The sequence below is a fragment of the Erythrolamprus reginae genome, chromosome 2, assembly GCF_031021105.1.
Source record: "Erythrolamprus reginae isolate rEryReg1 chromosome 2, rEryReg1.hap1, whole genome shotgun sequence".
Classification (NCBI taxonomy): domain Eukaryota; kingdom Metazoa; phylum Chordata; class Lepidosauria; order Squamata; family Dipsadidae; genus Erythrolamprus; species Erythrolamprus reginae.
Window position 1 is genome coordinate 111,886,377 of NC_091951.1, and position 22,743 is coordinate 111,909,119.

Here is a 22,743-nt window from a genome sequence, read left to right on the forward strand (position 1 = left end):
TCCCTCTCTTTTTGTCTCTCTTTCTCTCTCTACTTTTCTTTCTTTTTCTCTTTTTCTCTCCCTTTCTCTCTCTTTTTCTCTTTTTATCTCCCTTTCTCTCTCTTTCTCTTTATATCTTTCTCTCTTTTCTCTCTCTCCCAACCTCTCTCTTTCTCTTTCTATCTCTTTCTCTCCCTCCCTCTCTCTTTCACTTTCTCTACCTCTTTCCCTCTCTCCCCTTCTCTCTTTCTTTCTCTTTCTCTTTCTCTCCCTCCCTCTTTCTCTTCCTCTTTTTTTCTCTCTTTCTCTCTTTTTTCTCTTTTATCTCCCTTTCTCTCTTTCTTTCTCTCTTTCTCTCCCCCTCTCTTTGTCTCTTTCTATCTCTTTCTCTCCCTCCCTCTATCTTTCTCTTTTTATCTCTCTCTTTCTCTTTCTCTCTCTCTCTTTCTCCCCCTTCTCTCTGAAGTGGGGAGGGCCGGGTTGGCACCAAGGGAGCTCGAGACGGGGTGCAAAAGCAAACTACTCTGCTGGCCCAGGCCCACATCGGAAGGAAGGAAGGAAGGAATGGTAAAAGGGGCGATCAAGAGAGGAATGGGTGAATGAATGGACGGAGGGTGGGAAGGAAGGAAGGAAAGAGGGAAGGGACAGGAACAGAGGAAGGGTGCAAAGAAAGCAAGGAAAGGTGTGAAAAGGGAGAGTAAGAGAAGAAGGAGTGAAAGAAGGGAATGAGGGAGGAAATAAGGGAGGAAGGAGAAGGAAAGCAAGAAATGGAGGGAGGGAAGGAAGGAAGGAAGGAAAGAAAAAAAGAAAGAGGGAAGGGACAGGAACAGAGGAAGGAAGCAAGGAAACTTATGAAAGGGGAGAGTAAGAGAGGGAGGACTGAAGGAAGGGAGGGAGGGAAGAAGGTAGGAAGGAGAAAGAAAAGAAGAAATAGAGGAAGGGAAGGTAAAAGAGAGAAAGAAAAAGAGCAAGAAAGAAAGCAAGAAAGAGAGAAAGAAAGAATGAAAGAGAAATAAAAATAGAGAGGGGGAATGAAAGAAATGGAAGGAGGGAAGGAAGGAGAGAAAGAAAGAGAAAGAAAGAAAGCAAGAGAAAGAAAAAAGAATGAAAGAGCAAGAGAGAAAGAGAGAAAGAGAGAAAGAGAAAGAGAGAAAGAAAGAAAGAAAGAAAGAAAGGCAACTTCAAAGAAAGGCTCACTGAGCATCTCTCACTCTCTCTCTCTTTCTATCCCTCTTTCTTTCTCTCTCTCCTCTTCCTTTCTCTCTCCTCTCTCTCTCCCTCTCTTTCTACCCTCCTTTCTCTTCCTTCCTTCTCTCCCTCCCTCCCCTCCCTCCCTCCCTCCTTCCTCTCCATTTCTCTTTCCCTCCCTCTCTTTCCCTTTTCTTTCTTTTGGTCCACTTCTCTCTCTCTCCGCTTCTCCATTTGCCTCCCCCTCGCGCCTCGCCCTTCCCACCCGGCCACCCGCGCGCGCTTACCAGCAGCAGGAATTCAAGTAAGCCCAAAAGAAGCCATTGGCTCCGGGCGGCGTTCATGGCCCCCCCGAACCCCCAGCCCAGCTGGAGCTCCCTCTCGCCGCCGCCATCTCTCTGTGACTGCCTGCGGCCGCTGCAGCCCCCCCCCTCCCACCGGGCCACAAAGGACATTTGCCGCCGACGCCAGTGAAGCTTCAGCTGGGCGGGGCACTGCCGGTACTTCCCTCCTGGGGCTCCCGCTCGCAGCTGTCCCCCGGCTTCTGCTCGATGCCGCGGTTTTCGGTGCTGTCCTGCTGTGCCCCAAAGACGGAAGGCGGGAAAAAGGCGAGAAGAATGGAGCTCTCCTTCTTCCTGCCTTCCGTCTTTGGGGCCCAGCAGGACAGCGCCAAAAACCGTGGCATCGAGCAGGAGCCAGGGGACAGCTGCGAGCGGGAGCTCAGTGCAAGGAGCCGCTGACTGCGGGCCCCAATTTGCCCGGGGCCCGGTAGCGCGCTCCCTGTAGTACCCGTCTATCGGCGGCCCTGGCTGTGAGCCGCCCCGAGTCTGCGGAGCTTTATAGGTCATTACCAACACTTTGAATTATGTCCGGAAACCAATCGGCAGCCAATGCAGTCTGCGGAGTGTTGTTTTGTTGTTGACCTGCTATAAATACATGTACATACAAAATAAAATATTCCAGAACATGTACAAATAATTATTTTCTTAACTCATCTCCAACACTTAGAAAACGAGTGGTGAATGAGGATGGAATTTATCTTCAGGATCAGGCTGAAATTGGATTGTTGATTAATCACAGACTTTGTGATATAGTTCTATACATAGTGAAGTGGGAGAGGACTCAGAATTGTGAGAGAAAGCTAGAAGGTTTGGAAATTTGCAGTTTGGGGAAATGGTGATGGAAGAGGACAGGAGTGAAATGTATGTAACCATCCAAGGCACGGAGATAGCAGACTGGGAAGAGTTTGCTTCCTTTTATTAAAATATTACAATCAAGCATCATGTCATGATATTTATTGGAGGGCATGCAGCAGAAGTGAGTTCCTCTTGGTTCAGACCAGTTCTATGGAACTGGTAGCAACTATTGAACAGGCAGTGACCCAGGACTGCTATGCCTCCAAACTGGCTCTCTCATTTTGTTTTTTGCTTCTCCGCATGCGCAGAAGCTGGATTTTTAGCATTGTGCATGCACATGATCAAGGAAATGGAGCACCTCCCTTATGATACCAGATTGCAACGCCTTGGTCTCTTCAGCCTTGAAAGACGGCGTTTAAGGGGTGACTTGATCGAAGTGTATATAATCATGCATGGAATAGAAAGCAGTGATCTGAAGATGCAACGTGTTTTAAATTTAGGCTAATATATTTTGATCTGTTTAGTTAAAAAACAGAATTGCAAGTTTACAATACAGATTTAAAAAACAACAATACTGTCATTTCAGTGGTTCTGCAGAATATTGTACTCAATTCTCTTGACTATATTTGCTCCATGATATTTACCTCCTCTAGTCTTATCAGCAGAAGGTGAATAATAAGGAAGTATCCTTTTTTAGGTGATGTGTGTAAAAGCAGAGGTGGTTCTAACTGGTTTTTTAGAACCGTTAGTAGTTCGGTGATGACATCACAGAGCCGGTTCTGTTGGTGTCTCCGTGGGTGCCTCCATCTTGGATTTTGCTTCTGTGCATAGGCTAATGTTTGCTTCTGCGCATGTGCAGAAGCAATTTTTTTATTGTTGCGAGTGCATGCGTGCAAAGCACAGTTGTGTGCACGATGCAACCATGAGCAAACTAGTAGCAAAAGTTTCCAGAACCCAACACTGTGTAAAAGTGACAAACAAATACAAATAGGGAAAAAGTAAGAGACTGATCTTTGAAACCAAACAATGAGGCCTTGAGTAAAGCAAGCATTTTGACTTATCAAAACAATCACTTTAAGTCAATAAGCTCATAGAGATAGTTTATATTCATATTAGCATTACTTTGAAGCAATGCACATTCAAACTTCAGTTGTATGTGTTCTATTCTTAGTAAATGAAAGCCCGAGAGTTTAGAATTCAGAATATATTAATACAGGAATTGTATTGCTCAATTTTTGTGGAGCATAAAAGGTCTTTATATCTGCTGGATTCAACCAAGTGCTAGAAATGTCAGATCATTTCAAATTTTTGTATGAAGCCTAAGAAAACAGAACAAGGTGATCATCTTGCAAGGAAAGCTCTTATTCCCTCTGTGTCATTTGTTCTGCTTTACTGCCAGAATAAATATCTCAACTTGGAAACAGAAACAAGTTCCCAGCCATGAAGACAATGAATCACAAGTGTGTCGAAGAGGCAGCACGTGGCTCCTGTTGCTCCACGTTGCTGACCTCTGTCCTTCAGTTCCTGGACTTGCCACTAGCAATCTGGATTTCCTGGAGTTAAAACTGTAGCGCCTTTGTCTTGCTGTGGAAGTCCTAATGCAGGTGGCTGTTTATCTCTGCCAGTCCTCTTCGAGATGAATCAAAGGCCACCACACCTTCACCTCATCCTGCCTATCGGAGGCACCACTTTTTAAGGCTGTACAAAGAGGAATGTGATTAGCATCACATACATTGCATTTGAACTTTAACCAGCTGTGGGCAAGAAACCCATTTGTAGCTTTAAAAAATGAAACAAATATTTTAGAAGCAGAGTAAGACATGTTGGATTCAAAAACAAAACCCAAAGTTATAGTTTTGTGAGATCGATGGACAATTTGAAATTAGGATTATAGGGCATGACTAGGTTATCTAGTCTCTCTCTCGTTTTATTTTCCTCTTTATCCAAAATGATTCCAGAACAGCTTTGTTAATTAAATAATAAATATTCCTAACATTGCTAATCACAATGGCAATATTTTCTAGAATATAGATTATTTTTTAGAGCAACTTTCTCATCTCTTATTGCTAGAATTTAATATCATTTTAGGTAAGGAGTATTTATTTATTTATTTATTCATTTATTTATTTATTTGTTTATTAGATTTGTATGCCGCCCCTCTCCGTAGACTCAGGGCGGCTCACAACAATAACAAGAACAATGTAAGAACAAATCTAATAATTTAAAAAACACTAAAAACCCCATTATTAAAAGCAAACACACACACAAACATTCCATGTATAAACTGCATAGGCCCGGGGGAGATGTGTCAGTTCCCCCATGCCTGATGGCAAAGATGGATCTTAAGAACTTTACGAAAGGCAAGGAGGGTGGGGGCAGTTCTAATCTATGGGGGGAGCTGGTTCCAGAGGGTCGGGGCCACCACAGAGAAGGCTCTTCTCCTGGGTCCCACCAAATGACATTGTTTAGTCAATGGGACCCGGAGAAGGCCAACTCTGTGGGACCTAACCGGCCGCTGGGATTCATGTGGCAGAAGGCGGTCCCAGAGGTCCGATGCCTTACTAACTTACTAGTGACCATAACAATATATAGGATGATCACCGCCTCAGAAGCTCCATTTTGGCCCGCAATGTTCCAGACAAGGTCTCTGGACACCTGGAGTGTCGGAAGTCCAGAGTATGATATTTCTAAACGGAGCATCGGATCTGCTCATCTGAAGTTCCATTTCGGTCGGCAACATGCAGGACAAATGTTGCAGAGACTCTGTGATTGTTCATAAGGGCGAATAACTGCCATGCTACTGCAAGTTTAGTAGTTTTGGGACTTGTTCATAAATGTTAGAGGGCTTTTAACATGTAACTTTGAACATTCGCTAAGGGAATGGTTGTAACCAGGGGTGGGCTACTGCCCGGGGGGGACACACAGTGGGGTAGCGAAAATGGAGCTCCACCCCAGAGCACCCAATTTGTACTGAAAGATGTTGAAAGAAAATGCATAAGCCACGGCCACAGTGTGGTAGTAAAATTTTTGATAGCCCTTCACTGGTTGTAACCTTGGGATTACATGTATACATACATACATATGTACATACAAACATACATACAGGGTGTGTTCCAAAAGCAATGCATTTTTTTTTAAAGTAATTTATTGAACAGATTTGTACAAACACTTAAAAGTCTTCAAAGTACTGTCCTCGGGCCTCTACACATTTTTCCCAGCAACTCTGCCATGACCAGTACGTGCCCTGGAAGGCGTCTTCGGGGACTTCTCGCAAGGTCTTTGTAACAGCTGATTGGATCTCTTCTATGGACGAAAAATGCGCCTTGCCACAATGCGCTATGAGTCTGCGAGGTCCTGGCCGAACACTAGGTGCCAACGCTGCCCTACCCTCCCCCCCAATATTCCTGACGTCGCTCCAGCAGAATTCTTTTTGTTCCCAGCCCTGAAAGGAACCTGTTTTTCATCCATAGAAGAGATCCAATCAGTCGTGACAAAGACCTTGCGAGAGGTTCCCGAAGACACCTTCCAGGGCATGTACTGGTCATGGCAGAGTTGCTGGAAAAAATGTGTAGAGGCCCAAGGACAGTACTTTGAAGAATTTTAAGTGTTTGCGCAAATCTGTTCAATAAATTACTTTTTTAAAAAATAATTGCATTACTTTTGGAACGCACCCTGTACATACATACACTGTACATATATACTGTACATGCAGTATATCTGTGAATGTTGCCCACAGCCTTGGAATTTCCTAGTAGTACGGATTAATTAGGCATACAATTAATTGATATACTGTACTTAGCTTTTCTGAAATCAATTTATACATTCTCATGCAAAACTTTAGTATTTATAATTTGTTGAATGGGCATTATTTAAGCCAGCATTCCCTGGTCAACACACATGAAACATACCATTTTTAAAAATACATGTAGGTTTCTAGAGAACTGAAATTTTCAGACATATCCAGGTTAATATATCCTGAGTTAGGTAGACACACAAACATTAATAGTTAGTGGATAGTGAAACTGTAAGGACAAAAAATCAACAACTCCCAACCCTAAAATAGAGGAAGTACAGCCAATGTTAAGAGCAAAATTAACCGTTGCCAGAAATCTCTGTTGTTTTCATTGCAACAAACAGGGAAAATTCTCTTGAAATTCCCCTTCAACAATTATCTTTATGTGTCAGAAGATCGTGTGCTCAGTGGAAGTGAAAAAGCATCCTAGGTCAGAAGGACCATGCCTGAAAAGTGCTAAAGCATGTGACAATTTTGCAGTTTCATTTCACAAAGCAAAGGGAGAGCTTTGCAAAACTGCGCCTGCCCACAAAGCTGCCCTTTGTGGCAGAATGTGCTGTCTGTGCAGAGATGTGCATTCAGCTGGGAGCAGCCTTCGAAACAGCTCTGTCAGCCTTCTAAAGGATGTGGCTGTTCGAGTTCTTAGACTTCTGCCTGTGCTAACACACTTTTGAATGCATAGCACTAATTAAGTTACAAAGGGCCAGAGTGCCTCAGCACAAAGGAAGTACATAAACCCAGCAAGCAGATTAAGTAAAAGTTCTCCGGGTTCATTTGATATATTTGACTTATAGAGAGGGATTTAGGGGTAGTGATTTCTGACAGTCTCAAAATGGGTGAGCAGTGTGGTCGGGCAGTAGGAAAAGCAAGTAGGATGCTTGGCTGCATAGCTAGAGGTATAACAAGCAGGAAGAGGGAGATTGTGATCCCCTTATATAGAGCGCTGGTGAGACCACATTTGGAATACTGTGTTCAGTTCTGGAGACCTCACCTACAGAAAGATATTGACAAAATTGAATGGGTCCAAAGACGGGCTACAAGAATGGTGGAAGGTCTTAAGCATAAAACGTATCAGGAAAGACTTAATGAACTCAATCTGTATAGTCTGGAGGACAGAAGGAAAAGGGGGGGGGACATGATCGAAACATTTAAATATCTTAAAGGGTTAAATAAGGTTCAGGAGGGAAGTGTTTTTAATAGGAAAGTGAACACAAGAACAAGGGGACACAATCTGAAGTTAGTTGGGGGAAAGATCAAAAGCAACGTGAGGAAATATTATTTCACTGAAAGAGTAGTAGATCCTTGGAACAAACTTCCAGCAGACATGGTTGGTAAATCCACAGTAACTGAATTTAAACATGCCTGGGATAAACATATATCCATCCTAAGATAAAATACAGGAAATAGTATAAGGGCAGACTAGATGGACCATGAGGTCTTTTTCTGCCGTCAGACTTCTATGTTTCTATGTTTCTCTATTGGATTATAACTTACTCACTCAGTAAAAATCGGCAGACTCACAAATTAATCAAATGCCAATATGTCAGAACTGTTAAAATTGTCTCAAAATCTGGATAGTGAGGGGATGGCATAGGGATTTAATAAGTAAGTAAGTAAGTAAGTAAGTAAATAAGTAAGTAAGTAAGTAAGTAAGTAAGTAAGTACGGTAAGTAAGTAAGTAAGTAAGTAAGTAAGTAAATAAATAAATAAATAAATGATAGGTTTCAATTATATAGACACATTCAAGTAAATGAGCTGATCAATAAAACATTCATATTCCATTTTAACCTGCACCATTCAATGCTAAAACATAATTTATCAATATTAGGCCTATTCCCAGTTTCAATTGTTTTGAAAGTTTTCTTTAGAATTGAAATAAAAATGTGAAGTTGTATTGTACAGTATTAACCACATACTAATAATTTCAACTTCAAAAGCAGTGAAATAATTTATTATGCACTATTCATTAAATAACAATGAAATTTCACAGAAAGCTTGGCAGGACTAATTAGGATGAAGTTATTCTTAATGGAGAAAATCTTTTCCTGTCTGACCACATAGAACTGCCAGCACACCAATTTTCTAGGTCAAGGTTTGTCAATGGATGGAGATAGGCCAGAAGTAAAAAGAGCAGAGTTATGACATAACAAACTACAGGCCCAACTTATTCACTTTAGTTTATTATGACAGCAGCTTTCAAGAATTAACATAACACTGGTTATTTTTTGAGTCCTAGCTAGAAATATCATGAAAACCCCTTTCATCATGTTTTACTGTGATGTCACAAGGCTTTGAGGGGGATATATGCTGTAATCAATTGATCATTTTTAAACTGATATAAAATAGCAAGAGAATGGAGTGGCTTTGTGTTAAAAAATAAATTGTTTCATGCTCCTGACTTTGTTATAAAATCACTCCAGATGCTTCTGGATAGGGAAGCAGTGTAGAAATAAATCAAAACTGCTAAGACAATCCTACCGCATCAGTTGCAAAGCAAACTGAATTGGAAAAGGCTTCACTGAGAAAAGTGGAAGAAGACCTGCCACCAACAAAGTTGATGGACTTGATTGCAATGGTGATGAGTGCATCGTCAGGTTAGGGACAGGTTCTCATGGGCAAAAATCTATCAGTGGTTCTCAACCTTTCTAATGCCACGACCCCTTAAACATGCCTGGGATAAATATATATCCATCCTAAGATAAAATGCAGAAAATAGTATAAGGGCAGACTAGATGGACCATCAGGTCTTTTTCTGCCATCAATCTTCTATGTTTCTACAGTTCCTCATGTTGTGGTGACCCCCAACCATAAGCCTAGTGTGAATTCTCCTAACAGAGCTTTAAGCTGAGTGGCAGGAAGGTCAGAGACACCCCCAATGTAAACGCCTGATTGGTCGGATGGTAAAAATATGTTCCAAGGCACCAAAATAGAAACTTTAGTTCCTAACACCATGGAAAATTTGTCTTTTCCCGTGGTCTTAGTGACCCCTGTGAAACGGTCATTCACCCCCCCACCCAAAGGGGTCCTGATCCCTAGGTTGAGAACCACTGATCTATTTATTTTTATTTGTTTTGTCAAGTACATATTGGTGGTATACAGAGATTTAATAATATTTATATACATGATACTAGTAAAAGAGAAACATTAGGACAGGGGCCGGAAGGCACTCTGGTGCACTTATGCACGCCCCTTACTGACCTCTTAGGAATCGGGAAAGGTTACAATGGATAGTCTAAGGGTAAAGTTTTGAGGATTAAGTGATGATACTATAGAGCAGCGGTCCCCAAACTATGGCCCAGGGGCCGGATGCGGCCCGCTGAGGCAATTTACCCGGCCCGCGGAAGCACACGAGATTTTACATGGAGCCGGGCGTTGGAGTTGGGGGCCGGGAGCGACGAAAGTGCGAGGCCGGCTAAAGTTTTTCTTTTTTTGAATGGCGAAGGTTTTTCTTATTATGAATGTTGTGCGTGCGCGCGTACTCCCCATCCCCTTGTGGGCTGGCAGGGGGATGGGGGCGGAGAGGCCACAACCGAGAGGCTCAGCACCCGCCCATCCGCGGCAGGCGGGGGCGGCCACGGCTCCCTTTCCTTCTCCCGCCGGCAGCCATCGCTGCAGGTTCCTTGGGTGGGAGCTGCCACTCCCTCTGGACAGTCCAGCCAGGCGGCCGTAGAAAGTGCAGAGATTATTAGAAAGTGGCAGAACCCGCCCGAGAAACTTGCAGCGACTGCTGCCGGCCTGGCTGGAGGTGACAGCGGTGGGTGAAAGAAAGAGCCGTGCTCGCGCGCCGCAAATGCTGGTGAGACAGAGTAAGAGAGAGAGAGAGAGAGAGACAGAGAAAAGGAGAGGAAGGAAGAGAGAGAGAGAGAAAGAAAGAGAAAACTCGGCAAGGAGTTGGGGACTTGCTCCACTTCACCTCCTCCTCCCTCAAGGCGGCGGCATTAAGAAAACCGCAGGGTTTTTTTTATAGTTTGGCCCTCCAACAGTCTGAGAGACAGTGAACTGGCCCCCTGTGTAAAAAGTTTGGGGACCCCTGCTATAGAGTCTGATAGTGAGTTCCATGCATCAACTACTTGGTTACTAAAGTCGTATTTTCTGCAATCAAGTTTAGAGAAGTTTACTTTAAATTTGCATCTGTTGTGTGCTTGTGTGTTGTTGTGGTTGAAGCTTAAGTAGTCATTGACAGGAGGGGAATTGTAGCAGATGATTTTATGGGCTATGCTTAGGTCGCCTTGAAGGTGATGTACTTCTAAGCTTTCTAAATTTAGGATTGTAAGTCTAGTTGTGTAGGATATTCTGTTGTGAGTAGAGGAGTGGGAGGCTCTTCTAGTAAAGTATCTCTGGACGTTTTCTAGAGTGTTTATGTCCAACATGTGGTGTGGGTTCCAGACAGATGAGCTGTATTCAAGGATTGGTCTGGAGAACGTTTTGTATGCTCTGGTTAATAGTGTGAGATTACCAGAGCAGAAGCTGGGTAGGATTAGGTTAACAACTCTTGAAGCCTTTTTTGGCGATGTTGTTGCAGCGGGCTTTGGCACTGAGGTCATTTATGGCAAGGTTGTTTGTTTCCTTCAGCAACTGTAGAGAGAGAAAATAATCAGAGAAAAATAATACTCTGGATTAACGATCAGAAAGTATAAAGGCAATGCTGAGTAAGAACTGGGTTTTCCCTACTCTTCTAACCTCAGATACAGCTCTGAAATTCAGTAGCTGTCACTTTCCTCATCGCCAAACAAGACCATCCATTGTCTCCCCCACTATCCTAAACCTAACGGGATGTCAACTGAAGGCGGTCAATACAGGCGCAGCAGCCCCTCCACGCCCCAACCTCGGCGCCTCCGCCTCTCTTGACCACACCCACCCGCGCCCCGCCCGAGCCGTCATTTACATACACGGCTCTCCTTTATGATTCTCTCACTGTGGGGAAGGGAGGGGAGGGGTGGGGGTGGGGAAAACGTCACTTCCTATCTAAAGGGGCGGGAAAGAAGGGCTGGTGAGCGCTTTTGGCGTTCCCTGCCAATCAGGCTCACGCGTCACTTCCTTCTCCAGGCGGCGGCTGGCTTTGCTGCTTATTTTGCTAACTACAGTTGACGAGTCCGTCAGCGGAGAAGCTCGCGCTACGGGGAGCGAGGGTTTCTCGGTCGCGCGCCAGGGACCGTGCATTTATTTGGCCTCCAGGGGCGGGGCCGGGACCGGGACGGCAGCTTCACGCTTGTTACCCTCGGCTGACGCCGCTCGACGACCAGCCCTGAAGAGCCGAGCGGCAGCGCCTAGCCAAGCCGGGCCCTCGAACGGAAAAAGCCGGAGAAATCTGCTGCTGAAACTGAGGGCCGAGGGGAGAATCACCCGGCAACGGTGAGGGAATTGAGGCACGCATGCGCGGTACAGCAGCAGCGGCGGGGCGGAGGTGGAGGGAAGCCGAAATGATGATGAGGGCAGAATAGGGAAAAGGGGATGCGGGGAAGGGGCGGCTGCGCTCCGGGGCTCTTCGGAGCCTCGCCGCTCAAAATTGGGAAAGCCCCTTTTAGCAGGCAGCCTTTCTCCGTGGAAGTGGGTGGAGTTGGAGGGGGGGAAGGCGGCGGCTCTGCTGTGGGATCTCGATGGCGATTTAGAGACTTTGGTCGAAGTTGGAGCCATAACTACTGAGGTCTTTATCGGGAGGGCAGCGGCTATTAAGTTTGCAAGATCAGCCCTGTTTAAAGGTTTCCCGTTGCTATGGACGGGCTAGAATAACAGAAAACCTTTGTGGGACCTCTGTGGGTGAAAACAGAAAGCAGATAACCAAAGTGGCCGACAATGTGATTCTTTGGCATTCCAGTTATGTGGCTGCTGATGGTGGGAAGTGGGATAGAGATTGACTCCATCTTCCGCCTTTCTCTCTCTGTCTCCTTCCCCCCAGAACTAGGATCCTGGGCTAGGGAAGTAATGGTATTTCCCATATATTGTCGCAAGACATTTATTACTCCGTCTTATCCGACTCCTACAGATTAACTTCTGTAATTCAGGATCAGGTGTCACAAACAGAGAGCAGGTGCAGCACAGGAAAAATTCTCTCAGGACAAATAGACCTGTATGACTAACTGAAGTCAAGTTGAATGTTACATCAGCACTGCTGGAAGACAGGAAGGATCAGTTAAGTCCAGTGTAGATAAATGTTTTTTTATGATTCTTCATGTTTCAAGAGAACTTAACAAGCGGTAATTAAAGGAGGACTTCAATAGCATTCATGTTTTGCTATTGCTGATCATTATCTGCAGGAAAGTGTTATGGCATGTTTCTAGGTATCTTGGTTTGAATATAACAGAGGCTCTCATAAGTTTCTATAAAGATCTAGTTCCTGGGCAAATGCACACAATTTATTTACAATCTGATTTAAAGCTGGTTTCCCAAGATTGTGAAATTTATATCTACCAAAGAAAACAGCCCGAATTCTTAATGTATTCTTTACAGAGCAATGATAATTTGGTCTTATAACAATCATAGTAGCATTGCGTTTGGTCCTCTTTTATTCAGATGTTTAAAGCAATGACATGATTCAGGAAGGTGTATAGAAAAGAGAGATCTATATTATCTGTGCCTATAAGGAAAACATATCAGAAAGTAGAGGGGTAGGGGATGTAAGATGTCATGCGCGGCAGCTGGAAATAATAGGGATGTACAGCAGCATAGCACATGGTGCTTGTACTTTCTCGGTCTCAAGCTGAAAATAGAAAATACAATAGCCAGTGCTGTTTTCATTACATAATTCTGCTTTTTCACTCCAACTATTAAGAACAAATCACAGTAATACTAGGAGCAATGGACAGAGGCTGTTACTGCAGCTATTTTAAGTAACACTGCTTCTCTGAATTCAGCCTTAAACATTTTTTTTAAATGAACAATGCTGATATCAGTTAATGTGAATAATATTGGGCATGCTCCCAAGTGCATGTTCATGGATGTTTAAAATTGCAAGAATGCCATCTGCCCTTGAAATGTTTCCTGCAGTAGCCACTAGCATAACACCATGTACCTGCTGCAGTCTTCTGCCACATGTAGTGTGGACTGCATGTGCTTACCCAAAATTCTACAACATATTCTTCTTTCTTTTTCTTTTCTTTTTGCTAGATGGGTATTTTATCCTGTATGTAACACATGAACTCAAGCTTTATATTATAGTGTGACACTTTATTATTACTAATTATTAAGAAAATTTTAAGAGAGGTTATAAAAATAAATTAGATAGGTTTAATATTGTGAGCTTTGTTATTTTTTTTCTTAAAAATAAACTGACTTAAAATGAAAAAGCAATACAAGCATACTTTTAAAAAATATCATGACAACTGCCAAGAAAAATATAACATGGGGCAATACTTTAGGACGAAAAGAAGGAGCTTCAAAAGCCAGTTAGTTCAGAATTGTTACTCGAGTCAAATAAAGAATACGGTAGGCAAGAAATAATTTTTTTGTTTGCTTTTGGCTTGCATTAAAAAGCATATGGGTAATTTATTTTTAATTTATTCAATTGTTAATGCCGCCCTTCTCCTTAGACTCAGGGCAGCTTACAACATGTTAGCAATAGCACTTTTTAACAGAGCCAGCATATTGCCCCCACAATCAGGGTCCTCATTTTATCCACCTCGGAAGGATGGAAGGCTGAGTCAACCTTGAGCCGGTGATGAGATTTGAACCGCTGACCTACAGATCTACAGTCAGCTTCAGTGGCCTGCAGTACAACACTCTACCTGCTGCGCCACCCTGGCTCTGGTGGAATTTGTACCGGTATTAGATGTTTCCTACTGACTCCATCTTCATTTGTGTATTTTACATTCCAACATTTTAAAGAAATGGTAACCAATCGTACTGTTGCCACAATTATGGTAGCTCTGCTATATATATATATATTGATTGTACCAAGTGTGAAGCATAAACATTACATAATACTGATATTCTTTTATTACTTTTGAGATAGACATATTTCTTTTCTAATAGTAAGAGTTGATAATTACCATTCAGAAGTAAAATAATACAACGTAGGTTGTTTATTGTAATGTAAGTCATTGGAGAAAACGCCAAACTCAGTAGAGTTATTTTGAGGTAAACTTGTATAGAATTACACTGCAAAATTAGTAAAAACTGTGGGGAAGCCAACACTATCAGGTGTCTCATGTTACTATGAGTTATGTAAGATGTACTGACTAATGTTCCTGAATTATGTTAGTTTCCGATAGTTATTTGTTTTAAGAATTGGGCAATGTCTTCCGCTGCAGTATGTTTCGTAATATACATAGGGAATAAAATCTGCTATCAAACAAAATAGGTTAAGAGTGGAAAGATATGGCATGTTTTTCTAAAAACCTATTTACTTATTTATTAAATTTATATGCTGCCTATCTCACTGATAAGGTGGGTTACACACTGATGTGTGTGGGTTACAAACAATAACTGATATTTGTATGCCACTGAAATCAAATGAATCATTGAGCATTATATTAAAATGTAAATGTGCTTGTTTTCTTATGGAGGTCAGTTAGTGACATTATTGTTCTAGTGTACTTTCATTCATCTTCAGCCATACTTTATAGGGTTGGTTCATATCTTTTAGTCAACCAAAGAGGGACTGGTTGCTTCTTAAACTGTTTATAAAAGCAGATGAAGGCTCAAATAGTGCCGGGCAGCTTTCTTGCACCATTCTCTAATAAACTTTGTTACTTGATCAAGGCAGGTATAGTAGGATAGTAGTGCTGAAGAAAGGATGGAGCAAGTGAGAAAAGAGCTGCTATTCTCCCTCTTTTCCTCTTACCTCAGTTGTTAAATAGTGGGAAGGGCATTTGATGCTTGGGCTGTGTCACCACTGGAATCTTCAATGTTTTTTTTTGGGGGGGGGAGTAGAGAATATGGCTTAGCAGTAACTTGTTTGAAATTCTAGGTGTATTCTTTGTTATCTCCAGTTTTAGAAGAGATCTTCCTTGACAACAAAGATCTCTAACATTTTTTTCTTGAATAATCCTTGAATAATTCTTTATCTGATATGCTGATACAAATAATCAGATCAATTTCCTTTATGAAAAGAGCATATTGTGAAGCACCACAATAAACTCAAAGTAATGATGCATCTGAAATGTCCAATATTTCCTTAGATGCAGCTTCTTTAAGAAGCATATGACAGGTACAGTGAATATATCCGTGCCAGATATGAAACACAGTACTTCAGATCTGAATATTGTACATCTGTGCAGATGAGTATGTTGTGACTAGTGTTAAGCAGGCTAGAGTAAGAGTTACAATGAAATGGTATATTTAAAAATAATTTTTAGAAGAATATAAAGAATATAACTAAAAAACACAATCTATTTCAAGTGTGTTTTAATTATTCTTATATTACAAGGTTCAATTGTAGCAAATAACAATACAGTGATACCTCATCTTACAAACGCTCCTTCATACGTACTTTTCGTGATATGAACCCGGGGTTTGCGGTTTGTTTGCCTTGTCTTAAGAACCATTTTTGTTTTACGAACCCGAGCCCGGGTGCATGGGCTCTCGTACTGTGCATGTGTTCTCTGACTGCTGCAGGGATTTCCCTGCCTTGTGACTGTCACCGCCAGGATTTCCCAAGCGCTTCCGGAACACTCGCCCCGCCTCTCCTGCAGCCCCTTCGCTGACACCCCTGGACTAAAGTGTTCCCAGCGAAGCGGCTGCAGGAGAGGCGGGGCAGGCATTCCCAAAGCACTTGGAGAAAGTGCTCTCGCAGCCACTTTGCTGGGAGCGCTTTTGCCGAGCGTTTCCGGAACGCCCGCCCCACCCCTCTCACAGCCCCATCGCTGGGAGCGCTTTCGTCCAGGGCTGGGAGCGAAGGGGCTGCAGGAGAGGCAGGGTGGGTGTTCTGGAAGCGCTCGGCGAAAGTGCTCCCATGTGACATGGTTATGGCGTAGGCTTAAAACCTAGTATGCATCTATTCTCTATCACTGATGAATATTACGTATATGAAAGCCTCAGAGTATTGTTACGATGGGATCCCATTTTTGGGACCATCTAAAGACAACTATAAAATATAGAAAATATAAAATATTGGAATGTAAAGAACTAAATAGCAAAGAGCATGGATTAACAAGGAGAAATAATTATATTGTATGTTTGGGATAAGAATGAAGATACTGTAGTTTAATAGGGTGGAGTTACTGAACACCTGTGAAATGAAGGTGTAGATTTAGTTATGAAGAAGCTAAAATGAATGGCATAAAGTATGCATTGCTATTAATTGTGTGTGTACATTATTGTGGAAATAGGGAATGCTGAGATAAGGAGCCCAGAGAACCATAGGACAAACCGAAGAGAGTTCTGCCACCTGACATCTGAGCATGTTGGGGGAAATACTTTTGTTAAGGCCATGCTGTAGAAATTCAAGGATGATGAGTAGATCAATAGGGGAACACTCCATCTGCGAGCACTAGGAGCAAAAAAAATTCCATGTGGCCAAAATTATTTCTGTGGACCTGGAAAGTCTGAATGACACTGTCCAGAACATTGCGGCGCCTTAGAATGCACCACTCAAGCACCAGATGGTCAGTTGGTACCACTGGGGTGGACCAACAATCCCTGGCTGAGCAATGATATTGTCAGTGGGATTGTCAAGGGCTGGCAGAGAGACAGGGACTTCCAGTCTACAAACCAAGCTCTCCTGGGCCAGTGAGGGGCCAGGAGGAGTACTTCAGCCTTTTCATCCAAAATCCTCTGGATGACCTTGGAGAGGAGGGGAAGTGGTGGAAAAGCACATAGAAGGCCAGCTAGTCAGGCATGGAGAATAACACGCCATCTGCACCCTGGCCTGAAAGCAGGTGAAATACCTAGACAACTTGGTCTTCTCTGGGGTAGTGAAGAGGTCCATCAGCGGCAGACCGAACCAGCTCACCAGGGCCTGGAAGAGGAACGGGTGGAGGCTCCACTCTGCCTGGTTGATGGTGATATGGTTGAGCCAATCTGCCATTACATTGGTCATCCCAGAGATGTGTTGTGCTGAGAGGGACAAAAGGTGTCATTCGGCCCAGAGACTCAGGGTTCTGGCCTCGTCCATTAACTGGTGGGACATTGTACCCCAATGCCAGTTTATGTGTGCCTTTACAGCCACATTGTCTATAAGCACCAGGACGTGCTGACCAGCCATTAGATGTTTCAGCTGTTTGAGTGCCAGGTAGACTGCGTGAAGCTCTAATCTATTGATGGGGTACTGCATCTCTTTCGGGGACCATTTGTCCTGAACTGCCATTGATTGAGTATGTGCGCCCCAGCCATACAGACTGGCATTCATGGTGACGGTAATCCTGTGGAGCTTCAGGAAGTAACAACCGTTTGCGATGGCTGGCTAAGTCCATCAAAGGAGCGAGCATTGGACAGGACCTTGGAAGCTGGCGTGCTGCTTCCTGACCTCTGAAAATATAAGAGAAACCATTGCAGTTCCCTGGAAGGCAGGTGCGCCCAAGGATAATGTGTATGGTCGATATCATTTTACCCAGGAGTATGGAAAGCAGCTTTATGGGAATCCTAGGCTGTCTCATGACCTGATGGGAAAGATCAGAGAGGCTGTCTTGACACTCCTGGGAGAGGTACACCATGCATTCCAGGGAATCACGAATGGCTCCTAACTGGATCATAGTGGGTCGAGGACAGACTCTTGTCAAAATTTATTGAGAACCCATGGTGCTTAAGGGTTTTAACCCTTACCTAGATGTTTTGCACTGCCTGGATGAATTGAACAAGTATATTGTTCAGGTAACATTGGACATGCATGGATATCAATCTCAAATGCTCTGCCAGCACCTTGGTGAAGACCCTCAGCCCTGAAGAGAGGCCAAATGGGAGGTCCCTGTACTCGTAATGAAACCCTGTGTTAACAGAACCTTACATATTTTTGGTGGGAAGACCGAATTGGTATGTGCAGATAGGCCTTGGTGAGGTCAATCAAAATGAGGAGGTCCCCCTTCTGCATTATACTTAAGATGACCTAAAGCATGTGCATTTTGAATTGCTTGTAGATGATATAGTGATTTAGATGCTTCAAATCGAGAATTGTGCCCCGATCCTTTGCTATTTTCAAGCTTGTTCCGCAGGCCAGGTCTAAGCACTCTGTGGGACAGGTCCAGTCCTTGGACCTTGAGTTTGACACCCCCTGCTCTAACTCATAATAAAATGTTTCTGTATTTTTGTAGAGTACCATACAGAATGTTGTTCCATTCTAGCTCAATAACTAATCCTATTTATAACAATGCATAATTTCTAAGGAGAAAACATGTGCTTTGGAGTTGTACATTCTTCTCTTGTATATACCATATTTTTCGGAGTATTAAGAGGCACCTTAATTTTGGGGGAGGAAAACAAGAAAAACAAGATGCCTACCAGCATCAGGATTAGTGTGGTCCTCACTTCCACTTGGATTTTGCTAACGAGCACCACGGATCTTTTTATTTGTTCTAAAAATAAAAAAGGAATTTTGCTTTTCTAAGATTACAGAAATGTGAAGTGAATAAGAAATTACAGCTATACCATATATGATTGTGTAATCTTTTGTGTTTTTGTATTATCAATAAAACATATTAGCAGCAGATATGTTTCAGAATACACTTTTGTTGCCTAAGGTAAATCTCAGATTTCTGCTATGGAAATAGTTTACTTGTAAAAGCTGACTAAATTTCCCAATAAAAGCCTCCTCAGGTAATGCTAGGAAAGTTAGAAGAATAATGGGATTTCTTCTTCATATTCTTCAAATCTTTAATCAGACTTTCTGTTTTATTATGCATCTGTTGACATTTTTTTCTGCAGAAATTGAGATGGAATTTAACTGGAGTGGGTGGGTGGGTGGGGTATGATTTTCATAGGGGCAGAAGACAGACTTGGCCCCACTTCCAAAATGCCCCGGTCTTCTTACCTATAGCTGTAAGCATTGAAAGCTGGGATTTTTCACAGCAAGGCCTGATAGAGAGGCAGCATATCAGTCCTCGTGGCCCTGCCATTTCATAAACATGCTATTGGGCTTTCCAGCAAGCCCCTGCATCTTTGCAGTCTTGGTCGGAGCCTGATTCCTGAAGCAGCCCAGGAATCTGCATTGAAAGCCTTTTAGAGAAAAGTATTTTCAGGTGGCAGATCCCCCTCTCCAATTGCAAAAAGGTTGCCTAAAATGTGAGGATCCTAGTGGAAAGAGTTTCCAGATAGCAGATTCCCCTCCATTTTGGGGCTGGGGGAATCTACTAGCTGGAAATGTTTTCTTCTATGATCCAGGCACCCTTTTTGCAATTGGAGAGGGGGAATCTGGTGCCTGAAATGCAGATCGTAGAGGAAAGAGTTTCCAGCTAGCAAATTCCCCTCCGTTTTGGGAGAGGGGAATCTGCCAGCTGAAACACTTTCCTCTAGGATCCTCGGGTTTCAGGCACCCTTTTGCAGTTGGAGAGGGGGATCTGCCACCTGAAAACACTTTCGTTTAAAAGGCTTTCAATGCAGTTCCCTAGGCTGATTTGGGAATCAGGATCTGACTGAGACCACAAAGGCTCAAGGGCTTGCTGGAAAGCCCGGTAGCATGTTTACAAAATGGCAGATGCAGGAGGACTGATGTGCTGCCTTTTTATCGGGCCTTTCAACGCACTTTCCCGGAACATTTTGGGAATCAGGCTCCATGTGAAACTGAGGATCCCCGCCGTCTGGAACCACACAAAAATGCAATACGCAGAGCGTGTGGGCAGGACTACATTCAGAGCATAAAACACACTCAGATTTTCACCCTCTTTTGAGTGGGGGCGTCTTATACTCCGAAAAATATGGTAATATTCACCTTGAGAATCATTGTATTGATAATATTTAACAATGAACTATTCTTAAATTTGATTTAGACAATACAATGGAGTGCAAAATTTCTGCTACTCATTGGTTTTGAACATGAAGCATTGCATTCTGAGGGCAAATTAATTGTTATAACCTTACAGAATGTGTTCTGATGCTGTGTGGATCATCCTGGAAAAATGCTGAATATGAAATGCCCTCATTTTAAGATTGAAACACAATTCTTAAAGTTGAAACATTTCTGGCAGGGTTGAAACAGTACTGGAATACTTTTAGTAAGCCCCAAACAAATGCACTAACCTACAATCAAGGAGTTTGATTTTAGAATGAGGTGTTTGAAGTTCAAATTTTTTCAAATGGGAAATGCATTATGTGCTACTAAATTTAGTCTTTTTGAGTACTGTATTGTGACTACATTGTTAAGAGATCAAGTACTCAAATGCTTTTGTGTGTTTTGCAGATTAATAGCTGAGATACTGATCAAGTTCTGCCCATCTTCAATGAGGAACTACAGGCTGATCTTCTGCCATAACCTTAAGCAACCATAAATGACAAAAGAATGCTTGGTCAGTAAAGGTAGCTGGCATAGAAAGTATTTTGTGAACATAGGTGTTTAAGTGCTGTGAGGTAGGTGTTCTCAACTAGTATTATTTTCTCAAGATATTCTTAAGCTGTATTGATTTCAAGGGTACTACTTTATAAAAATGGAATATAATGCAGAACATTATTGAGTAATGCAGTAAATACACTGTGATCTCCAACTCTGGGTAGTCTGTGTGTATTTTCATATGTAAATTTCCCCCCCCCCCCCCGATTTTTCATATTGTAAAGTCCATTTTGGTTAGAATATCCATTCAAATTTAGTTTTTTTGTATTTAAGATTCTACATATTTATTTATTAGAATTATCCTTATGAAAATCCAGTTTTCTTTCTTATTTTTTAAAATTATATTTTTAAATGTTTGTAAAAGAATGAAATTTGACAAAAGTAGTTCTTTGTACTATTCAAAAGGCATAGACCTAAACTGGTTGATAATTAATGCTTAGAATTGTACATCCTGATTTTTTAAATAAAATTTTTTGATATTCATTCTGGTTTACCTAATTTGCCTGGTAGACAGCACCTAATGAAATCATCACATTGAGATAGTGTTTATTACTAGAGACAGTTCTAATCCTTTTTCAGGTAATAAATGTCTGTGGGAAGCAGTGCATTACATTGAAGAAGTTAAATCTACAACTAATTTATTTTCAGAAAGACACTTTGACATTGGGCTGCATAAAGATATGAGGAAGAGCTCCTCCCCTTCTTTGAGTAATTGCAACTCTGTTCTTACTAATAAAATATTTGGAATTCCACTTGATGAACTGCAACAGGAAGGGCAACCAGGCAGTGAAGTTCCATTCATAGTCCGCCATGTTGTGGACTATATTGAGGAACATGGTATGTATTTTTGTCCTGTACCTTAAGGATAAAATTAAAACTTTAAAATATAAATACTTTTTTCATATTCTTCTTGGGAAGTTTTGAATACAATTCTCTCCTATGCTTTATAACAGTGAGTGCCATCCTACTGTCTTCTTTTACCATTCCTATAATCTAAGAAACATCTTGGGGTTGGAATCTCCATGTTAAGTTGTTATGGTCATAAGTCAAGTCAGAATTGACTTTATGACAGATTTTACAGCAGTTGTTAAGTGAATCACTGCAGTTACTAAGTGAATTTGGTTTCCCAATGTGTGTTGTTTTGCTGGATATTAAAAACAAAATTTACAAATTGTGATCAAATGATCACAGGACATTGTAATTGATCACAATTCTGAGTTGGTTGCTACGTGCCTGAATTGTGATCATGTGATCGCAGTGGTGGTTCGAGGGTCATAAGTGTGAGTGCAGAGATCGTAAGACATTTCTGACAATTTCAAAAGATTGTTAAATGAATGATTGTAAATTAAGGATTACATGTAATGGAACAAATTATTCTCCCATCCCTTTATATACTCACTGAATATGCTCTTGTAGATTGATAACATTCTTTAAGTGTATTTGGAAGACAGAGCAGGAGAAAGTTCCAGTGCACAAATAAAATCTCATGGAAGAAATTATTAGTACATTTTGCATTTAGCTGTGTGTAAAATGTTTGAGAAGATTTGAACTATTTTAAATATGACACTTCAATAAATGCCTTAAGCACCCTATTTTGAGCACAAAACAAATGTTAATTGACATATTAGTATAGGTCAAAGGTAGGCAGAGTTGGCTCTCCTATGACATGTGGACTTCAACTTGAAATCCACAAGTCATAGAAGAGCCAGCTTTGCCTATCCCTGATATAGGTAATATACTAACCAGTTGCTTATTGACTGGTTTCTTAGTTGACTATTGGAAGTTATGATAAACCTTTCCAGAGCTACTTATAACCTGTTTTTGAACCTCCAATCCTTCACTTACATAAACACATAGCCTGTGATCATGTGACTGCACCTTGGGCATTAGCAATGGCTCACATTTACATTTGCAGTGGCTCATGATCGTTCAAATATGCAGGGTTTTTTTGCCAGTTTCCAGCATTTACTTCATGTTTCCAGCAAAAACACCTATTGGGAAAAACAGACTCATTTAACAACTTCAGTGTTTGCTTAAATACCCCAACATTCACTTAACGACTGTGCCATATGCTTGACTGCTGCAAAAGTCGTAAAATCAGACACAGTCATGAAGTAACCCGCTTAATGACTGCTACAACTTGCAACCTTGATTCCTAGTTCAATTACTGTCTTAAGTCTAGGGCTACCTGTACCTAGCAAGAAACAAGGTTTTTTCAGCGTCTAATATTCCATTTC

The 22,743-nt window shown here is 42.0% G+C and overlaps 1 protein-coding gene across 3 annotated transcripts in view; it reads left to right on the top strand.

The window, feature by feature from the left end:
* Positions 1-11,090: 11,090 nt before the first annotated feature.
* Positions 11,091-22,743, top strand: part of FAM13B (family with sequence similarity 13 member B) — a 61,803-nt gene continuing 50,150 nt past the window's right edge. For 2 of the 3 annotated variants that reach the window (XR_011558016.1, XM_070739193.1), the window contains exons 1-3: positions 11,091-11,448; positions 20,360-20,526; positions 21,155-21,343. Coding sequence is in view for 2 of the 3 variants with exons in the window: in XM_070739193.1 (XP_070595294.1) it covers positions 21,187-21,343 (157 nt within the window). In the remaining variant the exon portion in view is untranslated. The remainder of the gene's footprint in view (positions 11,449-20,359; positions 20,527-21,154; positions 21,344-22,743) is intronic. The other variant, XM_070739194.1, reaches the window with a different exon arrangement.